Here is a 23,311-nt window from a genome sequence, read left to right on the forward strand (position 1 = left end):
GCAACGAAATAAATTATATAAAGCAAGTACAGGTATGCAAATCTGCTGAAGTTGCACAACACAAACACAGCCCAGCCCTTGAAACAATCCAAGTTGTACCAGAAGGCTGACTTAGCCCTTCTATTGCATTGCAATTAACACCGCATTAACGTGCACCATTAAGACTTTAAGCTTACCTTTTTTAATTTAAAGGTAACTTGTTTACTTCCTACTGTGGTGTCATGTACGCTAAGTGCACCAACTCTCTCTTCGAGCTGCAAACGATCTCCGAGTGTTTTTCTGCAGACAAGAGGGGGAAAGTCAGTTTCTTAGTATTTCTAGTCAGCATACTGTATTAAAAGCACATAGAGGGGGAAAATAACCACCTCTGTGTGCACAGAAATTATTTCCAAATATGATCACTAAATTTTTTTCTGAACATTTCACTCTTATTTTCCCAAATATTACACACATACAAACATGAGATTTGTATGCTCCACACACACTGTATGTTTAAGATCCATTTTTACAGAATGCATAGGTGCTCCAGCAGAACTATTATATGCAAACAACAGTCTACAAAATACGCTGTAAAAACCCCAGAGCTCTACATAACCACATTTCTAATCTTTTATATGCCACATAAAATAAATCTCTTTTGTTTGGACAAAACGCAAAGCAAATTTTAGGTGAAAGCGAAAAAAGCAGGTGAAGCAGCCTGAAGTGTAGTTTATATATCAACATTTGTACCTCAGATAAGAGGATACATTAGCACTAAACAATTTTTGCACAAATCTTTTAACAGGGGCTCTTACATGTAATTTATAGGGTACAAGAAGCTAAGACACTGCAATCCTGCATTTCCAAATCCAAATACAAAGTTTAATCTAGGAATACCCCTAGAATATGTACATTCCTGTTTCTCCAGATGAATGCAACCCTATCAAGAGCTGGCCATCTACACAATACCTAGATCCAAGAATCACCAAGAACACCCCCATGCTGCTATCTGAAAGCAGTGGAACCACAGTAACCCTGTGACCCTTACTCTTCACCCACAGAGCCAATTCAGTGAGATATTATAGCTGATGGTCTCAAAAGGTACTCAGAAGTCCAAGAGATTCGACAGGATCACACCTCCCAATTTCGCTCCTGAAGGAAGCCATTTGCCAGGGCGACCAAGGCGAATTCAGTTTCAAAATGGAGTCTAAAGCCAGGCTGTGTGTAGATAATCTGTCTTCTCTACGAGCATCTGAAGTTGGCTAACCACCAACCTCTTGAGCACTTTGCTCAATAAGGGCAATAGTTTTGCAAACTGCTAGAATACTGGATACTTTGCCATTGCCACTTTCCCCTTCGTTTTCTCCCCCTCCGTACCGCTGTTTACTGTTCAGTGTGTGTGTGTGTTTTACGGTTGTTAAGGGAGAACTTAATACAGTATTAATAAAAGCTTGGAGCAACACTGAGTCAGGAATATGATAAAGCAACACCCAGTCTTACATAAAAGAGTCATAAATCTCTTCAAAATGCCATAATAAAAAGCAAAATGTCTAGCCATTAGGTGGATTGGGGAGACATTAAGACAGTCACGATTCGGGGGGGGGGGCTGAGCCCTGTTAGCACCTTAACAAATTTATTGTGCCATAAGCTTTTCTGGATCAGAGTCTACTTCATCAGATGTGAAACTTTATGCCACAATACATTAAATTAGTTACAGGACTTTTGTTGTTTTTGCTACAGCAACTAATATGGTGGCCCTTCTTGGAGATTGAGGAAGTTACGTTACACATGTTACAATGAAAAGAAAAAAAATAGAAAGAGGCATATATATCTGGCATCAACTAGGTGTCTTGAAGATTACCACATTTTACCATTCAAGAGTGGCATCCTCAGCTGGAGTAACATGATTTTATACACCTGAAGATGGGACTTTACTCTCTGAAGGGACATTCCATGCAGCCACTAGGTAAAGGTGTTCTCATTTGGCTTCCACTGGCTTTTTTAAAAACCTAAGTAGACCACATGAAATTAATCTCCAGTTTTGCCAATACAGTGCTACCTCAGGTTAAGTACTAAATTCATTCCGGAGGTCTGTTCTTAACCTGAAACTGTTCTTAACCCGAAGCAGCACTTTAGCTAATGGGGCCTCCTGCTGCCGCCGGAGCACGATTTCTGTTCTCATCCTGAAGCAAAGTTCTTAACCTGAAGCACTATTTCTGGGTTAGCAGAGTCTGTAACCTGAAGCGTATGTAACCTGAGGTACCACTGTATAAAAATTGCCATGTTTCTCTTTCTTGCTGGTTTTCAGCCACAAGAAACCTGTGTGTTTTGCTTAACTTTTGAGACAGATATAGAGAACTCTCTAGATTTTATATGTTTTAAGAATTAGGAATCAGCCATTGTGTATTTCTTCATCCCAATGTCCCTAGATGTAACTGGAAACCTGCACAGCTCCTAGCAATGCCTTAAGACTGATACTAAAATGCAGACTTTAATGGTTTCTAACACCAAGCCAGTTTTTCTACTTCCCTTAATAGCCAATTTGATGAAGAGTTCTAGAACTTGAAAGCGTTCTCACTATTTTGTTACATTATGGTTGGTCTAATAAAAGTAAAGCCCTCTTGTGAATCCTGGAATTATGACTAACCAGAAATTCTTCTTTTTGTGTGACAGGTTTCATGGACAGCAGACCAACTAATTAGCATCTAGTTTTTCAGGTAATTATTTGGCTAGCATAAGTATCACTTTTCCGGGGGAGGGGGGAGAGAGAGAGAAGCAAAGGCCCATCTAAGTTCAGCATTCTGTCACCAACAGTGACCAGCTAGATGCCTCCTGGGATGTTCCCAAGAAGGGCGTGTTTGCTCCCAGAGTGTGTAATTACAGGAAAACTGTATATGGTGGTTCTGTTCTTGAGTACCATGGCTAACAGGCACTGAGACATCTGTTTTGCCGTGAATTTGCCTAATCCCCAAGCTAATACTCACCATTACACCTTGCAGCAATTAATTCTATAACTACAGTAACCGCGATATTCCCTGTTGTATCTTTGCTATTTAAAGCAACCATATTCAGAAGCTGTTTTCTAGAACAGCCTAAACCTGTTTCTCTCAAAACATGCAGGTGACCTGAAGAATACTAATAAAATCCTTTCACTTAAAAGATACAATTCTTAGGTTGATCAAAGGTGCTATTATGATGATATGAAACAGAGTAATGTAAGATATTACAATCATAGGTAATAAGTTGTGGGATACACACACACACACACACACACACACACACAACTCCGTTAATAATGATTATACTCCAATATAAATAATTAAATCTACTGAACTTTCTTCAGGACAAACTTCACTAAGATCTATTGTTTAATGCTAATAGCAAGTTCCTGCAGTAGACAAAACCACGAGTGAAAATGGGGAGTCTCAAAATGTGCTTGTCTTAACAACAAAGAAAAAAAACTACCAAGCCCATGAGGTGGAAGACTAAAAGTCAAGCCCTGTTCTAACAAATGTATAAGCAATTCTAATCTCCAAGGGTTTTCTGAGGGGGGGGGCAACACTGGTAAGCTTCTGGTGTAGACAAATTAAATTCGCTACCGGTTCTAGCAAAAAATTGGATATGGATTGTAAAAATTTGATTGCCAGTTATAAACAGAACAATATGAAGTTGGTTAATAAGCCGAGGGATGCAACAAAGTTTGGAGATGTTCTTTAGACAGGCTGACAGCTAACTGGAAACAGGTCTTGTGCCCAATCAGCATGGGTACACATTAGGGTTTAAGGGGCTGCAATCCATGCACAATTACACCACACACTGCTGAGTCTCTCTGAGTGTAGCCCTATGTTGTATTTTTAGACAGCGGACTGGTGTGTGTCCAAGAGGGGCACCTCCTTTGATCCTTCCCCAGCACCATGTCTGGCTGTAGAAACAACCATCCCCAGAAGAAATCAGTGCAACATCCAAATGAGCCTCTCAAACACAATTCAGGGGGAGGGGGTGGAATTAACTGCAAGCCCAGTGAATGAAACAGAGGTGTTAGCCTTACTTCATTAACTTTTGCCTTTTGGCGGTGTCCTTGAAACTTCTAAATTCTTCTCCAGCTTTAATCTCAAAGAACTTAGGTTCCAGGAGTGTTTGCTGATCCTCCTTGAACCACTTCTGCTGTTTTAATTTTTCCTCTTGGCGTAGAAGTCTGCGCTGTTTCCTGACCTCTTCAACCCAACCTTTTTCATCATCTGAAGTCTCAGAACTTTCTGCATCACTTGGTTTTCCTTCTGGTTCTTCCTCTTCTTCCTGCAGACGAAAATAGCTACTTTAAAAAAAAGAAGAGAAACAGCAACAAGCCACCCCTCCCCACAACACACTAGTTAATGTTCCTTAGAAGAACAATTTATCCAATTAGAGTACGTGACACTCTACAGATGCACTATTTGGAGAGGGCTATAATTCTAACGGTGGGGGTCGGGGTGGTTAAATGGCATGGAACACAAGGAAACAGAATGCATTTGCAACAGTGTTCTTCATAAAACTATTGATGTTGATACGTTATTAAATAAACAGTTTTAGATCGGATATATACAACTCTCAGAAAGATAAGGAGCAGAATAAATTTAATAATTTGGATGCAATCTTCATAGAAGAGAGGAACACACAACAACAAAATCTATTTTTGTCTAATATTCACTGATCCCACCCCCCAGTCTCACCCCCACACCCGTAGCATGTGATTTAGCCTGGCTCCATTTGAACATCTCACAACAACAACAACCATTACTACTGGGTTACAAAACCACTTAGATCACAGTTACACAACTACCTATTTGCCTGCTTATAAGAGGAAAGGGACACTGGCAACCAGCTGGTAATAATTAAGATCTTCTGAGTCCAGAGTAGGCTTCTTCAGGAACAACTGAACCACTGCCTCTTTTAAATTAAATGGAACTGCTCCCTTGCTCAAGGAGACACTGAACACTTCCTGGACCCAGCTGGTAAACCCCTCCCTGCTCACTGCAACGAGCCCAAGAAGGACAGGTAGCCACAAAGTGGGCAACACTTGGTCAAGCATACTTGTCCATATCCTCAGGCCTCAAAAGCTGGAATTTATTTAAAGACACAAGACCAGATAGAAGTAATCCAAACATGAAAAAAGAGTTGGAGTAAAATCCCCAGCTTGACCACCATTCTCATGCATATTGAGAAAAACAAATCAAGAGTTGGTCCTGCTACATGGATTAGGTCAACAAAATGTTGGGCCAGCTTCCAGTCCTCAGCCTCCTCTGTCAAGGTAGCCTTGGCATGAATGCTGAGGTCTTTCAGGACCAACACATCCTAAACATCAAATCAGAGAGAACCTCTATCAGTTCAGGCTGAGAAAGGCAGAATCTCTTGGCGGGCCCAATTGCCCAACATACCACACACAGAGTGGAGACTGTGACCCGTCTCAACAGGAAATCTGGGGAGGGAGAAGGGATTCTTATACATGACAGAAACACCACCTCCTAAGCTTATCCTGGTACTGAATGGAGCATCCAGGTGAACACAACTGAAAGATCAACTCCACCTAACTCATCCACCCAGGTTTGGGTGATCCAAGCTAGTTCAAGCTCATCATCCATAATTTATTGAAGCACAGAGTTTTAGTATGTATACATATTCTTGCATGCTCATAGACATTTTAAAGCAGGGCTGACTTGCACCCCAAATGCAGTGCCTCTCATATCTGTGCCTTGCATGTTATCTGTTATCACATGTTATGTGAGGGAGGCAAATACTCCCCTTGTTGGATTGCCTGGATGTATTCCTTAAGGCAGGGTTAGGTGGAGAAAATAAGGCTATATGGAGTCCTATTGGGAATCCTCTGCATAAGGGCACTGAGCCCACAATGTGACTGGATGGTGTTCACATTCCTGCAAATGTATGTTAAAGAACAGAAGGCAAATCCTAAAACCTCACAGATTTACCTCTCCCAGGGTTTCTTGGTGCTCCAAGATCTTTAATTTCTGTTTCCTTTTCTCACTTATTTTGGAAACAAGTGGATTAAGCAGTCTGAACTCTTCACTCTTCTCATCCACCTGGAAATCTGGGTTCTCAAACATGACTTTGAAGCGATCGTCATTAAGAATGCTGGGCATTTTCTAGAAGGAAACAAAACAAAAACACAGTCAAGTGCTGGTTATAAAACTTACAATGTTCTAACAAACCTGGTTTTTCGTCAGGTTTCACAAAGCAAGAAGGCCTTCTGTGAAATAAAGGCTCTATTTTCTTCACCAGAAGGGGAAGGGGAATAATCAAAATTGTCATTCTGCCAAGAGATTCCTTTGTCATTCAATGAGCAACACTGGACACCACACACTGAACTTCATATTGCATATTGCACATGTTTCATATACTGGACATAACTATTGAAGTTAAAATATCCCCAAAAAAGTTTAAAAACATTGGATGGACACAAAATGTGACCAAGGATGACTCACCAACAGCATCTAAATACTTTTCACCTACCACAGAGCCAAGTCATGGGAAGGGGAGGAAATATTTTGGATGTCTAACTATTTTAAGCTGTTGTCTAGAAATGTGAAATCAAAATTTTCCAGACTTGCTTATGATATGATCACAAGCTACTAAAATAGGATGGCAACCAACACATGGAATGGAAAATACATCTGCCCCACAAAGGATGTCTATTGTAACTCTTCATGTACCTGTCAAACACACATGTATCCATGCCTGTTTCTGCATATGTGCATTTCTGCATAGCTCATCTTAAACATTTCAAAACGAAATGACATTTGAAAAATCTACAGCAGGAAGAAGAATAGCTATGTAGAACATATCAGGTAGACATGGTGTTGGCAGCCTGCACAGACTTCTTTGAGGAACATGAAAAGGATGGAAGTCGATGCCTACCTGGTGCTTGGCAACATGTCTGTATGAACCATTAAACAGACATTACTGGAAAGTTTGGAACCAAATCTTTTAGTCACAGACACCATTAAATTAAGGAAGCCTAGTATGGGAAAACTTGGACAGCTGGAATGCCTCACTTACAAACTTCAGCAAGCGTGGCAGCTTCATCTTTAAAGTGAGCTACATTTTTAATTAAGATTATGACGCTTTAATGAGTAGCTTAGTAACAAATGCTCATTTTTTATTAGTTAGGAAAATGCCATTTGACTGCTGCCGTTGGAAAAGTACTAACACCTGGGAATCGATCTGGTCCAACAGCATGTTTGTACAGCTGCCCAGAAAGGAAAATTCTTTGAGCAGCAATGGTAGGTCTAAAAATATGCAGAAAGAACAACTAAGAGGAATATTACTAAGGCCAGCTGCTTTATGGCCCATCGGGGAAACAGGTGCTGACGCCATAATTTATTTTACATTTAAAGTGAGAAAGCTGTAAAGGCCAAGTTTAAAATGTCAGACCAGCCAAGGACGTAATGCTTATGTGATAAAAGCTGTTGCTTCTCCCACCCACTCCCAGCCTGCCTAGCACAGTCATGCTGCCTAGGTTTTGACTTTCCTCTGCAGAGAAGTTGGGTTGGAGTTAATAGCGATGAAAGCAAACTCAAGCTATCATGCATGACAATTTGAGTTAACTTTTATCACAATATTAACTCCACGTCAACTTCTGCATAGCGGGATGCTCTTGGTACTCTTGATAATTTCCTCAATTATACAAAATTTTGCCTTAGCTCAATGGTAATATGCTTAATAACAGGCTCTGATTAGAAATATAGTAGACACAGAGGCTTGTGAGCAATGTAACCTATTAGTACTATTCAAGTGCTGATTAACTGCAAACACGTTATGTTCCGCCAGGTCAAGTAAGCATATGAAGTGAACTTACACCTGTTCAAACTACTGGTTCATTAGTTCCAGTACTGTCTAACATGGCTGGGGCTAGGGCAAATATCTTTCCTAGCCCTGCCAGCAGAGACCCTTTAACCAGAGTTTGAACCAGGGGAAATCACTGCAAGGGACATTCTCTGTCATGGCTCTACAGCTCCCCACCCAACTGCATACAGAAACACGCTTACCCTGAAAATAGAAGCACTGATTCAGTTTGGCATGTCTTAATATCTGAAGGCCCCTCCCATTTTACTATTGCAGTACAAAAGCAATGGCAGAAACAGGGAAGGATATCTTCTTACCTTTTGCTTCTTTTTTCTTGCATTTTGTGGCTCTTCTCCTTCCTCGATCAACTTCAGTGCAAGTTCTTTATTAACCTTGGGAAGTTTCTAGTGAATGAAAGAAATGTTAAAACTATGGGCTACTGAACAAACTGCATTTAAGCCAAAGGACATTCTGCAGCCATGGTTTGTTTCAGCTTACTCTGCTCTGCTTCCACCGCTCTCTCGTTACCCTTAAGACTTTACCGTGCCCAAATACTGGCACTGCCTTCCATGTCCCCGTTCCCCTTTTTGTTGCTGGCTGCAGGAGCAAGGGTGTGAAAACTTTCTTGGCAGTCTTATAAGGCTATTGTCAAACAGCTACTCTTCCCTTCCATTCCATACTCCTTTGCAGCTTGATTCTTTCATCAATTCACAATCTGTTTTTACCATATATTTAGACTTGAGTTTAGTAAGTGTTGCTTAAGTTGGTACCACCTTCATCCTGTTTCCCCCTACGCTCTGTGCTGCCAGGGGCTTTTAATTTTAGTAATGCATTTTATTAATGCACACTTAAGCAGCTTCATCTGTTAGTTGTAATGGCTGTCAGAAATCGAACCTCTTTTAAATTAGATGCTTTGCTGTCTTTAGATGCTTTGCAAGTATTTACTGTGTTTATTTCTCCTCACTTAATCGGAGTTCCATATTCTGACAAGATCTGAGAGGGTGTTGATCACGTGTGACATCCAACAGCATCCTCCCACCAAGGTGAAAGATTTCTGCTTGGGCAATAGTAACCTCCTTTCTTCTTCTTCTTCTTCTTCCCCCTCCAAATCTGCTCTGGAGGTTTCGGGGACCCTTCCCAGGAGAGATATGTGAATGTGCATGGCAGGGAGAGGAAAGGGGTCCGTGGAACAGTAAATATCACCCAGTGTGTCTCAGGGTATCACAAATGTCCAGGATTGGTAGGGTAGCTTCTCCCATCACTCCACAATGGCCTGTTTATGGAAACTTCCTTGAACAGTTAAAACTGCACCTTTACCTTTAGTTGCACTCTTTGTGCCCGCGTTTCTTCAATCTTCTGCCTAATTTTCTCTCTTCTGTATTCCTCATAGGCAAAAGGATTCACCATCATTTTTACCTGCAAACACAAAACAGTTAAGTGGAGACAAGGAAAGAACTCATAAGATGCCCTGTTTCTAAGCAGCCTTATTTTGCCCAGTTCACCTTGTGATACAGTCGTATGTCCATGAAAAAGCCATGCATATATGCTCGGAGAAGTGGTGATCCAATCAGATGAGCCAGCCCTGAGGTGGAGAGGGGTGGGGGGAAGGGAGAGAGAGAAAGAGACACAGACAGAAAATATTAATGTATCAGGAAATATTTTGGCTACATCACAGAAGGTTTTTTTTTAAGTAAAATAAAATTGGGGTTGTAATTTTCTTGGGGATGGTTGTACATAACCATTTGCAAAAATTTTGAAAGTTCCTAGTTTATAGCCTTCAGACATGTTCAGAACACTGGACAGACATATTGGAATGTATTTACACCTTTGCTGCATACAAAGGTTCGTCCATTTCTCCAACAACATTATTGGGAGTGTGCCATGTGTGAAAGGACCCCTTTGAATGGGTTGCTTTTCCAACATGGTAATAGGGAGAAAATGTAAACTTAATATACGTTGCCAGGTGAAAAGCTGCAAACTGTCACGTAAAATTTCTTGCTAGCTTGATGTAGGCTTTGTAGACAAAAGGAAAAAGACAAGGAGTCGTGTGTTGTACCCACAACTCCATCACGTCAAAAAGAGATGGGCTAGGACAGGCAAACCATCACTGCTCCCTCTCTCAGCAGCAGGAGGCAGCAGCAACTATAGCAGCGTGTAAACAAAATGAGTAACTGAGAGCAGAATTAATTAAAAAGAACAAGAAAGAATAAAGAAATTCTTGCATCTTTCAAGGCAGCAATACTATACCTAAATTGTCAAGGTCTTTTCTTGTTACGAACTTGTAGTCATCATAAACAGTCGTCTCTGGGTTTTCCTCCAGCTCTTCTGTCAAATTATCAAGAAACGAGCACCATTTTGGAGCTGGACCTAAAACCTGTAAAGGCACCAAGGTTAGTCGTAATCACTGTTTCTGTGACATTCCAACAGCTGTTATTACATAATTTGTCACTACTTTAACCAGAACACTGAGCTTGCAAACTTGAGGACAGCCAGATGAGTAAGCCTGTTAAGACTATACAAGTCCTGTTAAGATGCAAGTCTGAACAGTGTAAGTGACGTACAGTCAAGTAATTGTGTGGTGAACTGTGGTTCAAAAACAAATACTGGGGATTCAGTCCACCCACTATACAATGGTATTTCAATTTCTCCCCTAAAAAGAAAGAGATTGCCAAGTAATTAGTGAACCTAACGAAGCTGTTCCAGGATTTAAACATATGAAGGATCACGGAAAACTACAGCTTTGCTGGAGAAGTTGTGATAGTTGTAAGTGCACCCTGAACAGATACCAAAGTGCGTAGATACCATTTCTTAAGACAAGGTGCATTAATGAAGGTATTCACACAGACATGGCAAATTCGTGCAAATAGGTTTGCAACATATTGCTAAAAGAGCAACACAATTAAATTAAAAATAAATTTGATTTGTTGGTTTGTTTTCAGTCGTCTACTAGACTCATGTAAATCGATGTCAATCAGCACAATATTTATTGCAGCACTCCAAACCATTTATGGTGATGAAGGGTTTGCAGATTTAAACTCCTCCCCCCCCTTGCTGGAATCAAATAGATTCCAGTATGTGCAAGGTGTTGCAGGGGGTGGTAGGGAGGTCACAGAAGGTTTTCAGCTCCCTGATTTTAGAGGTCAGGGAGTCCTCCATAAAAAGCCTGCCATTGCAAGCCCACCCACCCCACAATACATACAATACATATACAACTTTCTCAGGATCCCAGTCAAGCCTACATGCAAACATAGGCCCTGCTGGATCCAGGTCAGCAACTCTTTTTTTTTTTTTTGGTTGGTAAAATCTTCTGAAGGTTGTGTATAGATATACCAGATAAAAGTAGTTTACATAAAGATCCCGTTCACCTGGTCAAATGCACTGCTTAATAAACAGATATGCATCAGCTTCAGACATCCACACATAACCAGTTTCTGCAAGCAAGTGAAAAACCCAGGAAACTGCAGGTAACCATAGCTTCCTGTTACGCCCCAAACCGAGAAACTGTGATGAATGGCTTCTAAACAATCCAGAATATATTAAGCCATGGTTTTAAATTTGGTTTCAAGATTCTGGCTTGCTTGGAAGCCATTACTCATAGCTTCCCTGTTTGGATGCAAAAGGAAGCTACAATGTTAACTGCAATTTCCTGGCTTGTCTGAAGCTTGTGCATATCTTGACTGATTAAGCAAAGATTTGACCATGCAAACATGAAGATTGTGGCACTAAATGCACATTTTCATTGTGCTGACCTTAAAGCTGATCCTCCATGTTTTGGAAATGCAATGTTTCATTCCCCTTTCCTCCACTTTTGAGACTGATGCTAATGACATTATATGCCGAAATACTAAAATTAAACACAGGGGACAGGTTGAATACCACAATAATGCATGGAATAGGGATGAAAACATTGTATGGATTCATATAGCCCGGGGGGGGGGTCAGTTATGACCCCTGATGCCACACTACTGATGTATCTCAAAATTAGGTTTCCATTTCCTCCAAAATTCAGACCGACTGAACTCTTTTCCACTGATGATATCAATCTCTCTCCCACTTCATGCGCACACAGTCACACCCAGTGAAGCTAGATTATTTGAGTAACCGGAGAATGCATCAAGGTAAACATCAAAAGCCCTCTCTCCAAGGGAAGGAAACAGGAAATAATGGCAAGTTCGGAATACCCAAAGCACCTACAAAATGGAACGTTAGAAGGTCTGCTTCCTTTTTAAAAATGTTATCAGTGGTGATAATTTAAGTGAAAACAAACAAGGAATTCTAAAAGGTCATGGTCACTATCCAAATACACTACTTGATTAACCAAAAAAAGTATATGTATCTTTGCTGTGCTGTACATATATGCTCTGAGTACAATGACTGAGACAATGTCCACTTGAACTACTGTATACTATGCGAACAACTGTTCTACATTGGGAAGGGGTGTGGATTAACAAAAATGTCAATATTATAGCAGGTGGGAAAAACAGTAATCACAAAATATTACAGTACTTTAAAAACAAACATGGTTTCTGGATATTGAATGTCAGCTGTTTCTAGTGAACACATTTTCCAATTCCGAGCTGTTTAAAAATATTTCCTTGGCATCATTAACGTTTATTTATTTTGTGTATCCACACAATGTTTGGGGGAGAACTACCAATGACTAAAGATGAGTTGCATTTATACAACAGGCTGAGTTAAAAACTACTCATCCAAATATGCTACGTCTGTTAAATTTAACTGCTGACATTTCTTGCAAAGCAAGCTGTTGTATCTCAGTGGACCACAATTTATGGGATTTTTTTAGTGTGTCGTTGGTGCAATCTTAAAAGAAAAAGGTAACAAGGGGTACTTGCACCAGAGTTGCAGAAAACTGCCACAACGGAGAGCTACGCATATAATGAAATGGGAAGATTCAGACATATCTTTGTCCCTTTCAGAATCAGAAGAATCTTCAGCCACGAGCCACGAGCCATAGCAATAAAATAAAATAAATGTACTGAAGATAGGGGTAAAAACTTAACTATGCAAAATACATTTTGGAGGTTTGCATCAATAATCAAATAATAGATCTTATTCTAATTGCCCCTGCTAAAAACCTTTCAGTCTTTGTCCCTTTTTCCCCTTTGCTAAATATCCTTAACTGACCACACAAAAAAACCCTACTCCTCATTCTTTCCATAACAACGTCCTTGACATTAAATCCACCCCACCCACAAATATCCTGCTATGAGAAAGTGCCTGAGCCAAGCATATTGTAGTTCTATTAAATTTATTTTTCAGCCTTACATGATAACCAGCACAATTAAAGCTGCCCATTCTAGCTTTATACTTTCTGGGTCACCCTTAGATCTCTTTGAGTTTGGTTGCATGTGTGTATTTTGTCCTCTTCCAGTCACTGCTAATTATCTAGAGATCAAACTTTTTTTCTTTTTCTTTTAAAGGATTATGGATGCATTGCTCATCGTCTGAGCAAGCTGCTCCAAGGAAGAGGATGCATTAACAATTTGTCAGAAGCTGACAAAGTAAATTGCTCCTTAGAACTCTAAACAACACATAAAGGTCTTCCATAGACAATTTCCACTCATTTCCTTCTTACCGGGCATCTTTTATTTCCCTTCTCTACAGCTGTCCTAAATAAGCATCTCTGGAAGCCCTTGAGTGTCCCCATTACAAGATTCCTGCCCACCCCCAGTCCAAACACTTAATAGGCATTGAGACATAAAGGTTTCAAAAGAGTACATATGGCCCACATCCAGCTTGCCAAGGTCTTTCTTCCCCTTCTTCATGATAACCTGCCTGCAAGTTGGTAGGTCTTGGTAGGTCTGAAGTAGGCTACAAGCCATACATTGGCTCCCCAACCCAAGACTAAAGGGCGAAACCTTCTACAGACTCACCAGAACTCCTCAATATTTCACAGGCATGCTAGACTGGCTTATTTGGGTCTTAAGTTATTCACATCCATGCAGTGCAATATCACATGTTTACTCAGAATATAATAGGATTCATTGTGAATAAATAACTTGCCAGAGAAATTATACAGGCCATTACCGACCATAGGCCATTTACATGTGGGAAATGGCACTGGATTTTTTTAAAAAGGCAGTTTTGCTGAGCTTTGGGTGGGGGACAGAACCGGAACGGGGGCGAGGTGGAGATGAGAGAGGGATGTTTTGTTCATTATCTTATGCAGATGTCCCATAAAAAAAGGTGAGCGAAAAAAGTATAGTTATTCCACAGTAAAGGCGCGGGTGGCACTGTGGGTTAAACCAGAGCCTAGGACTTGCCAATCAGAAGGTTGGCGGTTCGAATCCCTGCGACGGGGTGAGCTCCCGTTGCTCCGTCCCTGCTCCTGCCCACCTAGCAGTTCAAAAGCACATCAAAGTGCATGTAGATAAATAGGTACCGCTCCAGTGGGAAGGTAAACGGCATTTCCGTGCGCTGCTCTGGTTCGCCAGAAGCAGCTTAATCCTGCTGGCCACATGACACGGAAGCTGTACGCCGGTTCCCTCGGCCATTAAAGCGAGATGAGCCCCGAAACCCCAGAGTCGGTCACGACTGGACCTAATGGTCAGGGGTCCCTCTACCTTTACCTTTAAAGGCCCAGTTTGGAAGCATCTCAAATCTCCAATACCTTTGTAAACAGAACAAGACCTTTCACTTTAAAACATTTAAGTGGAACAAATGAATCCCATGGGCAGTATGTGGTCTGCCCCTGAATGAGGCTGCTTGGCATCCCTTGGAAGTAAGGCAGTGTAGCGTCTTTAACACTCTGCAGGCATAAGCAACCCATTTCCTCTACTTCCCAAACTCTAGAGCAGGGAAATGCTGGACTATGGTTCCCATCATCCTTGACTACTGTCCATGCTGGCTGGGGCTGATGGAGTCCAACAACATATGGAGGGCTAGAGTTTCCTCATCCCTGCTGTAGAACTTTCTACTGTCGTCTAGGCCAGAGTTATTCTACTTGAGCCAAACTGTAGCAGCCATTTATGAACTGGATCGTATTCACTAATGCAGTGCCTCACTTCTAACAGCAGTATCTGTGCTTCACATCCGCTTATCAGGCGCACAGACACTTCCCAACGGAGCATCCAAATGTGTTAAGAGATTCTACCGGATGGCCCCCACAAAATTACTTCCCGAGTGTCACACATTGGATGGTTTCCGCACCTATGCCCACACGCGCGCATTTCCTTTGAGGCAACCTATTTTGATGGGAAGTGGAGGATTTCCTTTGTTGTGAATAAGCCCAACGTGCTACTTTTGAGATTGAAAGTATTTATCTGAAAACAGATAGGAAACCCATGCTTCCTGTTTTGAGAAGGAAAAACAATCGTCCAACAGGTTACACTTAAAAATACTAGCAGAAAAACCACAGCCTTTCACTTGAAATCCATACAGTATTACTCTATGCAGACACAGATGCAGAAGAGAGACAGAGACCTAATATTGTATGAGCGTAATTTACAATGTTCGTGATATTTTAAAATCTGTATGAAAATGCCCTTAGGATACACCCATTAAATGGCGCGTCCATTAAATCCCACATCTGTACCTCCTTTAATAGTTTATGCAAGAATTCATCTAAGTTGTGGGTGGAAAGACAAGGGTTTTAAACGGGGGGGGGGGGGAGAGACATCTTGTGAAAACAGAATTTAAACATTGACTGTTTTGTACTTCACCACTATAGAAAAAGTACAACCAAACAATAACTGTTATCAAGCTTTCCATCAAGTGAAAAGAAGGAAGAGTTATTAACAAAGCCATCAGTGGCTGATACAACTTTTCCCCTGAACAAATTATTTTAAAAACAACCATGGTCCTTCTCAGCTTAGCACAAAACAAAAAAGCACAAAATAAAATGGTACAGTGGTACCTCAGGTTAAGTACTTAATTCGTTCCAGTGGTCCGTACTTAACCTGAAACTGTTCTTAACCTGAAGCAGCACTTCAGCTAATGGGGCCTCCCGCTGCTGTCGGAGCACGATTTCTGTTCTCATCCTGAAGCAAAGTTCTTAACCTGAGGTAAATATTTCTAGGTTAGCAGAGTCTGTAACCTGAAGCGTATGTAACCCGAGGTACCACTGTAATGTCCTGCAATTCTCTTTCACTGCCCTATCATAGCCTTTTCCCATCCTTAATATGAGCTTCACTCAAGGCATTTGGCAGTTCAGTGCTCTTGCAATACTCAAGAGATTCTTTCCAGAAGTTGCAGGGCTGTAATTCCCATCATTCATGACCATTAGCCATACTGCCTAGAGCTGGTGGATACTGGGAGTCCAACAACATCCCGAGGGCCACAGGTTGGCAACCCCTGCCACACTGTTTGGAAGGCTGATTTCAGCCATCTTCCAGCATCCTGTTTATGGAAAACAATTCAGGTTTCCACAGCCAACATAACACAATACCAACCAGAGTTGTTCTCTAATTTTCAGATCATTACTTCCCCATGTTGTGCCCCGGAATGAAGTCCAAGAAACAAGTTGACAAAACATGCAACTAATTTGTATTAGTTTGTCTGCGGTTTCTCCCTTTTAATTTATATAACTGTGATCTTAAATTATTGTAAGGCATGTACACAGGCACTAGATGGGTATGGCGGAAATTGCGCAATTCAAGGGAAAACCTTTCAGCTATGCAAATTAAAGTGGAGCTTTCTGCAACTTGAATCCACGAGTAAGCACCTTTATACTTTTGCACTTTCTAGCCGGGGTGCATAAATCAAAGTTTTGGGGTTTTTTTGTATCTGGTGTAGGAGGTGGAAGACTGGATTAAGTTACAAACCTAGGAAAGCCAAGAAATGCAAGTACGGCTGCAGGCAAAATAAATGCAAACCTATCTTGTGGAATTTGGGGGATTTCACAGCACTCCTCTTCCTCATAATCCTAAAGGGAGACTGTGATTGGCTGCACTAAATTCTATGATATGCTTTCAAGTTCTATCGAAGTTCAGCAAAGTAAAAAAAAAACACCCAACCCAAGTCATTAACCATTTACGTTAATGTGAACTGGAAATAAAACAGCACCTTCTTCCCTTTCTGCACATGCCAATTTGCACTTACTCTGTGAAACCAAAACTGAACGTGGTCTTTATTTTATTTTCCTCCTCTGCTCTGGCATATTTCATTAAGGCAAAAAAACCCCTGTGTTTTAAAATATTACCTGGCCACAATTGCATGCCCTCAACCATGCTTTGGCCTTCTGCTTCTCAAACAAGACTCCCAATTTATGCCACGTCACAAACCACTTTTGAAACTAGGGTGGCTTTCAACACCAGTTTGTATTGTGGAATGGGAAAACTTGCAGCCTGGCCAGTGCAATGGATGATGGGAGTTGTAGTTCAAAACATCTGGAGGGCACCAAGTTGAGGGAAGGCTGCCTCAAGCCTTCTGGGACTAGTGTTTCTCAAGAAGCACCTCCTGCATCCCATATGAAATTCAGCAGGTGGGGGATCTGAGACAGGCCTTTTTGACTATGATGCTCAAATTCCAAAACTCCCTTCCAAAAACGGCCATTTTGTCATGCTTGCTGCTCGCACTGGCTGCATCTGAACACCATACTATACCCATTTTATCTTGATGGGAGTTAGGCATAGTGAACCTTGGGCTCACCTGCTGTCACCTCTCAGGCATGGCTGGGAGGAGAATGGAAGCGTCTGTGACCGTTTTTTATTAAATACATATTAGGTTAAAAAAAAGGTAAAGGGATCCCTGACCATTAGGTCCAGTCGTGGCCGACTCTGGGGTTGTGGCGCTCATCTCGCTTTATTGGCCGAGGGAGCCAGCGTACAGCTTCTGAGTCATGTGGCCAGCATGACTAAGCCACTTCTGGCAAACCAGAGCAGCACATGGAAACGCCATTTACCTTCCCGCCGGAGTGGTACCTATTTATCTACTTGCACTTCATGCTTTCGAACTGCTAGGTTGGCAGGAGCAGGCACCGAGCAACGGGAGCTCACCCCGTCGCAGGGATTCAAACCGCCGACCTTCTGATTAGCAAGTCCTAGGCTCTGTGGTTTAACCCACAGCGCCACCCGTGTCCCTTACATCTTAGTTTTATATTAAAACCTTAAACTGAGGTTATAATCTTGATTATGGTTTGTTGAAACAATCCAGTTTCGTAATCAATCATTTGAAGCTGGCTGGTTTCTAACAAATCATAATTAAGATTAACCAGAGTTTGATGGCTTCAGAGGAAGCAACAAATTGCAACTATATATGGACATGTAAGCTTCTTAATGCCTTGTGGCCACACCAGAGGAGAAGGGTTATCCATGGTTTACCATGCCATCTGAACACAGATATTTGAAGCTTTTAAAGAAAGTCTTTATTGTAAGGCTCATTAATAAATTGACCTTTATTGTAAGGCTCATTAATTAATTAATCTTTCATGAGCTTCTTTTAATTCTGTATACTGCTGGTTGCATTATCATTGTTTTAATGATATTTTCATTTTCTTGTTTTTAATTTGTGAGCTGTGTGTTTCAATAAACTATGATTAAAAAGTAACTCGCTTGATCCCAGAAGTAATATTTATGCAGGTTTTAGATGTGCTTCATTTTAACAGAAAACTGATACTTTCTCTCTCAGTGGTTTTTTCCAGTTCTGCTAATTCAAAACTAAATTGTAATGAGTAAAGAGAAAAGCTTCAAGGTTAGTTCAAAGCAATTCTACTCTTTTAAAACCAATATAGTTGCATTATTACAACAGGGTGAGAATGAAATGTATCCATGATAAATTTCTGGAATATACTTTTCAGTAGCAAGTTTACACCACAGTCTCAAACATACGTGTTAAAATGTACTGTACAGTACAAATACAGAACTGTATTACAATTGAAAACAAAGCACAGGGCTATTTCTCAGTGTCCAGAGATCATAACAGCAGAGAAAATGTTTCCTTTACTTACTGGTATGTAGTAGATGCTCATTTTGGGGGCTTCATTGGCCGTGAACAGCATTCCTAAAGATTATAAGAGAATCTTGTAAAAGACAGGACATCCCCTCCCATTTTTAACTTTCAGAAATTTGAACTGAACACACTTGGTGAGAACATGAATTCCAAAGCTATTAATAAAAAGAAATCAGAGAGCACTATAGACATACCAGCTCTGGGCTCAGTAAAAGCTCCACTCTTTTGAGTGCCCAGAGCTGTTCCTGTTTCCTCTTCTTCTCTTACCACATACACCCTCACCCAGTCAAATGCCATTTTATTTTATTCAGAAAGTCAACTTTCCAGACCAATCCTCAATACCATCCAAGTATCTGAAAAATGGGGGGTTAATTTTTGTTCTCCCTAGAAAGCAACAACAGATGCAGTCCTCCCATGAAATCAGTAGCAAAATGACCACGGATTTTAAGGGAGCAGGAATGAAAATGGTCAAATTTTCTGTTGCCGAGTCAATTATTAGTAGCTCCAGATGGTTTATATGAAATCTAGTCAGCTCTTAAAAGCTCGTTCAAGAATGTATACCATTGAGTGGCATCTAAATTTTATGAAATAAATAAAATAGAAATGTAAGATAGGGCTACCATACATCCAGATTTTCTTTAAAACAACTCAATAACTTTTGGGGTGTCCTGGTTTTTACTTTTTGAAATATGGCAACCCTATGTAAGAACCCATATGTGCCCATCTGAATTGTTTCAGGAAACCTACCCAGGCATGTGATTTCAGTACAGTGGTGCCTCGCAAGACGAAATTAATTCGTTCCACGAGTTTTGTCGTCTTGCGATTTTTTTCGTCTTGCGAAGCACGGTGTCGGGAAAGTTTTGGAAAAGCTTCAAAAATCACCAAAGTCTTTAAAAACCTCAAAAAAGGCTACCACACCGCGTTCTATGAGTTGCTCCTCGAAGTCAAGTCGCAACTGTATTAACGGTGTTAAGAAAAAGGAAACAAACTTGCAAGACATTTCCATCTTGCGAAGCAAGCCCATAGGGAAAATCGTCTTGCGAGGTACCACTGTATGTGATTTTAGTAAGTATAATTGTTTTAACTACTTGCTTTAATTTTTTTTAAACGTAATGTAACTTGTTTTTAATGTTTGCTTTTATTGGTATTTAATGAACACTTCAGATTGTGTTTTGTAACATATTTAGAGGTCTGTTGTTTGAATAAGTGATAGTAAGCAAATAAACTCTGCAGTTGGAGTCACTTTTTTCACCCTTCTGCTATGGCAACAAGAGTGAACAGAAGAGGGTTTCGACAAGTGGAAAAGCACCTTTGAAATCAAGCCATTTTCTTTTATCTTCTACCCACAGGAACGAATGATAATTTTTTCCCATCAGTCAGTGAAGAGGAGGTGAAAGGGAGGATTCAGTTTAATAATTATTTCAAAAGTTTCTAATAGTTCTGTCAAGAAAAGGAAAACAACTTCCTAATGGAGGCAATATTCCCACAGACTGAAGGTGTGCACTCTTTGGGGCAGTGGCTGGATGCAGATATACGATAGGGAGAAATCTGAATTAAAGAGATTCCTAGAGCTCTTTTGTTTAAACACGCTAATCCTGATCACTGTTTACAGGAAGAGGGACACACCTATTAAACCACAGAGCAGACTAATCAGATTATATGAAGAAGTATTTCAGACTTGTTTGAATAACCTCCTCATTACTAAAATACTGACACCTGAAATTGTGCTGAGGAATGAGATCTTGTAGGTGTTTCATGAAGCCAGAGAAGAATGAAAGAATGAAACATCCAGTTTTGACAAGGATATGATTTTTATGAGAAACGAAGGATTTGGAATGTAGGAATGAGCTGAAGTGTGCAAGACACTGGAGACACAACTGACCGCTTGCTGTTTCTTGGATATAGATATTTATTCCGACAGGAACAACCTTTTTAGACAGGCACTATTCTGCTTGTTCCATCACAAGCATTTCTGCTTGCCAGATGGAACGGTCCCTCCTCTCCACCCCCCCACCATGCTGTTTTGGGGGTTCACCAGACCTGCCAGTCAATTTGGGGGTGTGGGATGTGAAGCCACATTGCACTAGCAAGAGCCCTTGTACTGACTTCCACTAGCATGCTGGCTCAGTTGAATCTAGCCCCTAGTCTCGCATAGGATTCCACAAATGGGCCTAGACATGGGATGACTTTCCACATTTGGCTAATTTGGCTGGGAATTTTGAAGTAGCCATTTATTTCAAAACTTGCAAGGAGCAACCATACATACTAATAGCACTCTCAGTTCTCTTGAGGGCTGGTCCTTATGTAGCCAAACCAACACAATGGGGCAGTGTCAGCTGGCCTGGAGAAACTCCCGAGGTTTGCAGACGTTAACTGGTAAGGGTGGAACACAGCCTGTGAAGAGGCAGTGTTGCCACACATGCACACTATGCAATGACAGGGCCTTGCCTTGGCTGTTGGAATGAGGGGCCCATCAGTGGCACATGAAGTCTGGTGCTGGCTCTGGAGACACTGTTTGGGGTGGGGCTGGGAGTCAGAAAACAAGGGGAACGGAATGATTTCAGGAATCCTGAACAAAAGCCCTCCATACGGCAATATTACGTTGCAGGTCCCCCTTCTGATTATTTGCAACCCAACAGAGGACCAAAATCAACCACACCCAGGTAGGAAAGTTACCAGAGGCAATCATGTTTGGACCAGCATGGTTACCTATCACCTGGTGAAGAATTTTCCACATACCTGAATTAGGATATATGCAAACATCATTAATATCATGTTCAGGCTCCAAAGAAGTGAATACCTTCCCCTGAAACAGAAAAATGTGAAACATAAAGGATTAACCCAGCTCTTTTAAAAGAGCCAGTTAGGCAATATAATAACATCTCCATTGCATGCAAAAAGCTCCAGGTTCGACTCCTGCCATCTTCATTTGGGCTGGAAAGGACTCCTGCCTATATCACTGGAGAGCTGCTGCTAATCAGTGTTGACAATACTGGGCAGCTTTCCTATGTCAATTAATTGGAGTGACCTTAATTAATTGGAAGAAAATATTTTTAATCAACTGATTGATTCATCCATCAAAAGTGGTAGACCTAACATATTTTATGTCTCGCCTATCCAAATAGATTCTGAAGGCAGCTTACTCCAATTGAAAAATACACAGGACCCACCCCCTTTAAAAAACAAGGTTTCAACAACCAAGCAAATATAAACAGTCTGAATCACTCTCACTTTAGCCTGCCTTTACTGAAGACATTCTCAAAGGAATCTTACATAACTTTCACCTGCTAATATTCACTGTCTGTGAAAATGGTCAGCTCATGTGAAAGTTTCATTTCCTGCATGGTAAGGACTGAACTGCAGAAGAGGAACTCTCCAGACCAGAGCTTTCCAAACTGTGTGTCGCGACACGTTAGTGTGATGGCTGCACTGTGTAGGTGTATTGTACAAATGCTCCATGCACCAGGGCTGGAAAGAGGTTAGTTTAACCTCTGGCTTGCTAGTACAGTGGTGCCCCGCAAGACGAATGCCTCGCAAGACGGAAAACCCGCTAGACGAAAGGGTTTTCCGTTTTTGAGTTGCTTCACAGGACGAATTTCCCTATGGGCTTGCTTCACAAGACGAAAATGTCTTGCAAGTCTTGAGATTTTTTTCCACTCCCCCCCCCTTTTTCTAAGCCGCTAATAGCCTTTTAGCCACTAATCCGCTAAGCCTATAATAGCCGCTAAGCCTTTAATAGCCGCTAAACCGCTAATAGCACTAATCCGCTAACTGGGTTGCTTTGCAAGACGAAAAAACCGCTAGACGAAGACACTCGTGGAACGGATTAATTTCGTCTTGCAAGGCACCACTGTAAAACTGAATTACCGTGTCGCGAAACAATGCGTGTCTAAAAAGTGTGTCGCCAACATGAAAAGTTTGAAAAGCTCTTCTCCGGATAGTTAGAACTTTTGCAAATAAGGTGTCATTAGTGGGTCCCAGAAAAAGAAAAGTAGAACAGGAAGGAAGACGAGGACAAAAGAGGAAAGAAGAGAAGGTGTGTGTCTATCCATCTGTCTGTGCTGGGAGGCCCTGGGGGAGGAAAGGAGCAGAAGAGAACAGGTTTGATAGGCCCTTCTTGCATTTTGCACCAGTTGCATTAGTGGCAGTTTGCTGCCTGCTGAATAACCAGGCTTCCTCAAACACGGCCCTCCAAATGTTTTGAGACTACAATTCCCATCATCCCTGATCACTGGTCCTGCTAGCTAGGGATAATGGGAGTTGTAGGCCAAAAACATATGGAGGGCCGAGTTTGAGGAAGCCTGCTTTGGACTGATCCAGCACGGTTCCTCTCATGCTCTTAAGCATCCTTATTTGCTCTCTAATACTTTCAAGGTGTGGGCTACAGTCTTTTCCATTCAGAAGGCGGCAGTGCATGTTAAGACACGCAGTTCTTTAGCCCAGTGCTCTGCAGTTAGGATGCAGCAGTCTGCAACAGACTCCATTTTATTTTATATAAACTTGGGTGAGGCCACCCAAATCGCTTCAGGCAATTTCCCGCTATAGCCATTTGGGCAGAAACGCTGAACGTCCAAGTTCTATGCAGCCT

The 23,311-nt window shown here is 41.3% G+C and overlaps 1 protein-coding gene across 1 annotated transcript in view; it reads right to left on the reverse strand.

Annotated features, from left to right (window-relative positions):
* The window catches only part of NOL10 (nucleolar protein 10), a 40,392-nt gene that overhangs the window by 1,140 nt on the left and 15,941 nt on the right, over positions 1-23,311 (reverse strand). The window contains exons 12-20 of the mRNA XM_081189105.1: positions 21,463-21,529; positions 18,722-18,774; positions 10,063-10,189; positions 9,318-9,397; positions 9,133-9,231; positions 8,133-8,219; positions 5,943-6,116; positions 4,028-4,275; positions 177-279 (exon numbers count right to left, since the gene is read on the reverse strand). Of these exons, the coding sequence (XP_081045231.1) occupies positions 177-279; positions 4,028-4,275; positions 5,943-6,116; positions 8,133-8,219; positions 9,133-9,231; positions 9,318-9,397; positions 10,063-10,189; positions 18,722-18,774; positions 21,463-21,529 (1,038 nt within the window). The remainder of the gene's footprint in view (positions 1-176; positions 280-4,027; positions 4,276-5,942; positions 6,117-8,132; positions 8,220-9,132; positions 9,232-9,317; positions 9,398-10,062; positions 10,190-18,721; positions 18,775-21,462; positions 21,530-23,311) is intronic.

The sequence above is a fragment of the Podarcis bocagei genome (assembly GCF_964188305.1).
Source record: "Podarcis bocagei genome assembly, chromosome: 3".
NCBI lineage: Eukaryota > Metazoa > Chordata > Lepidosauria > Squamata > Lacertidae > Podarcis > Podarcis bocagei.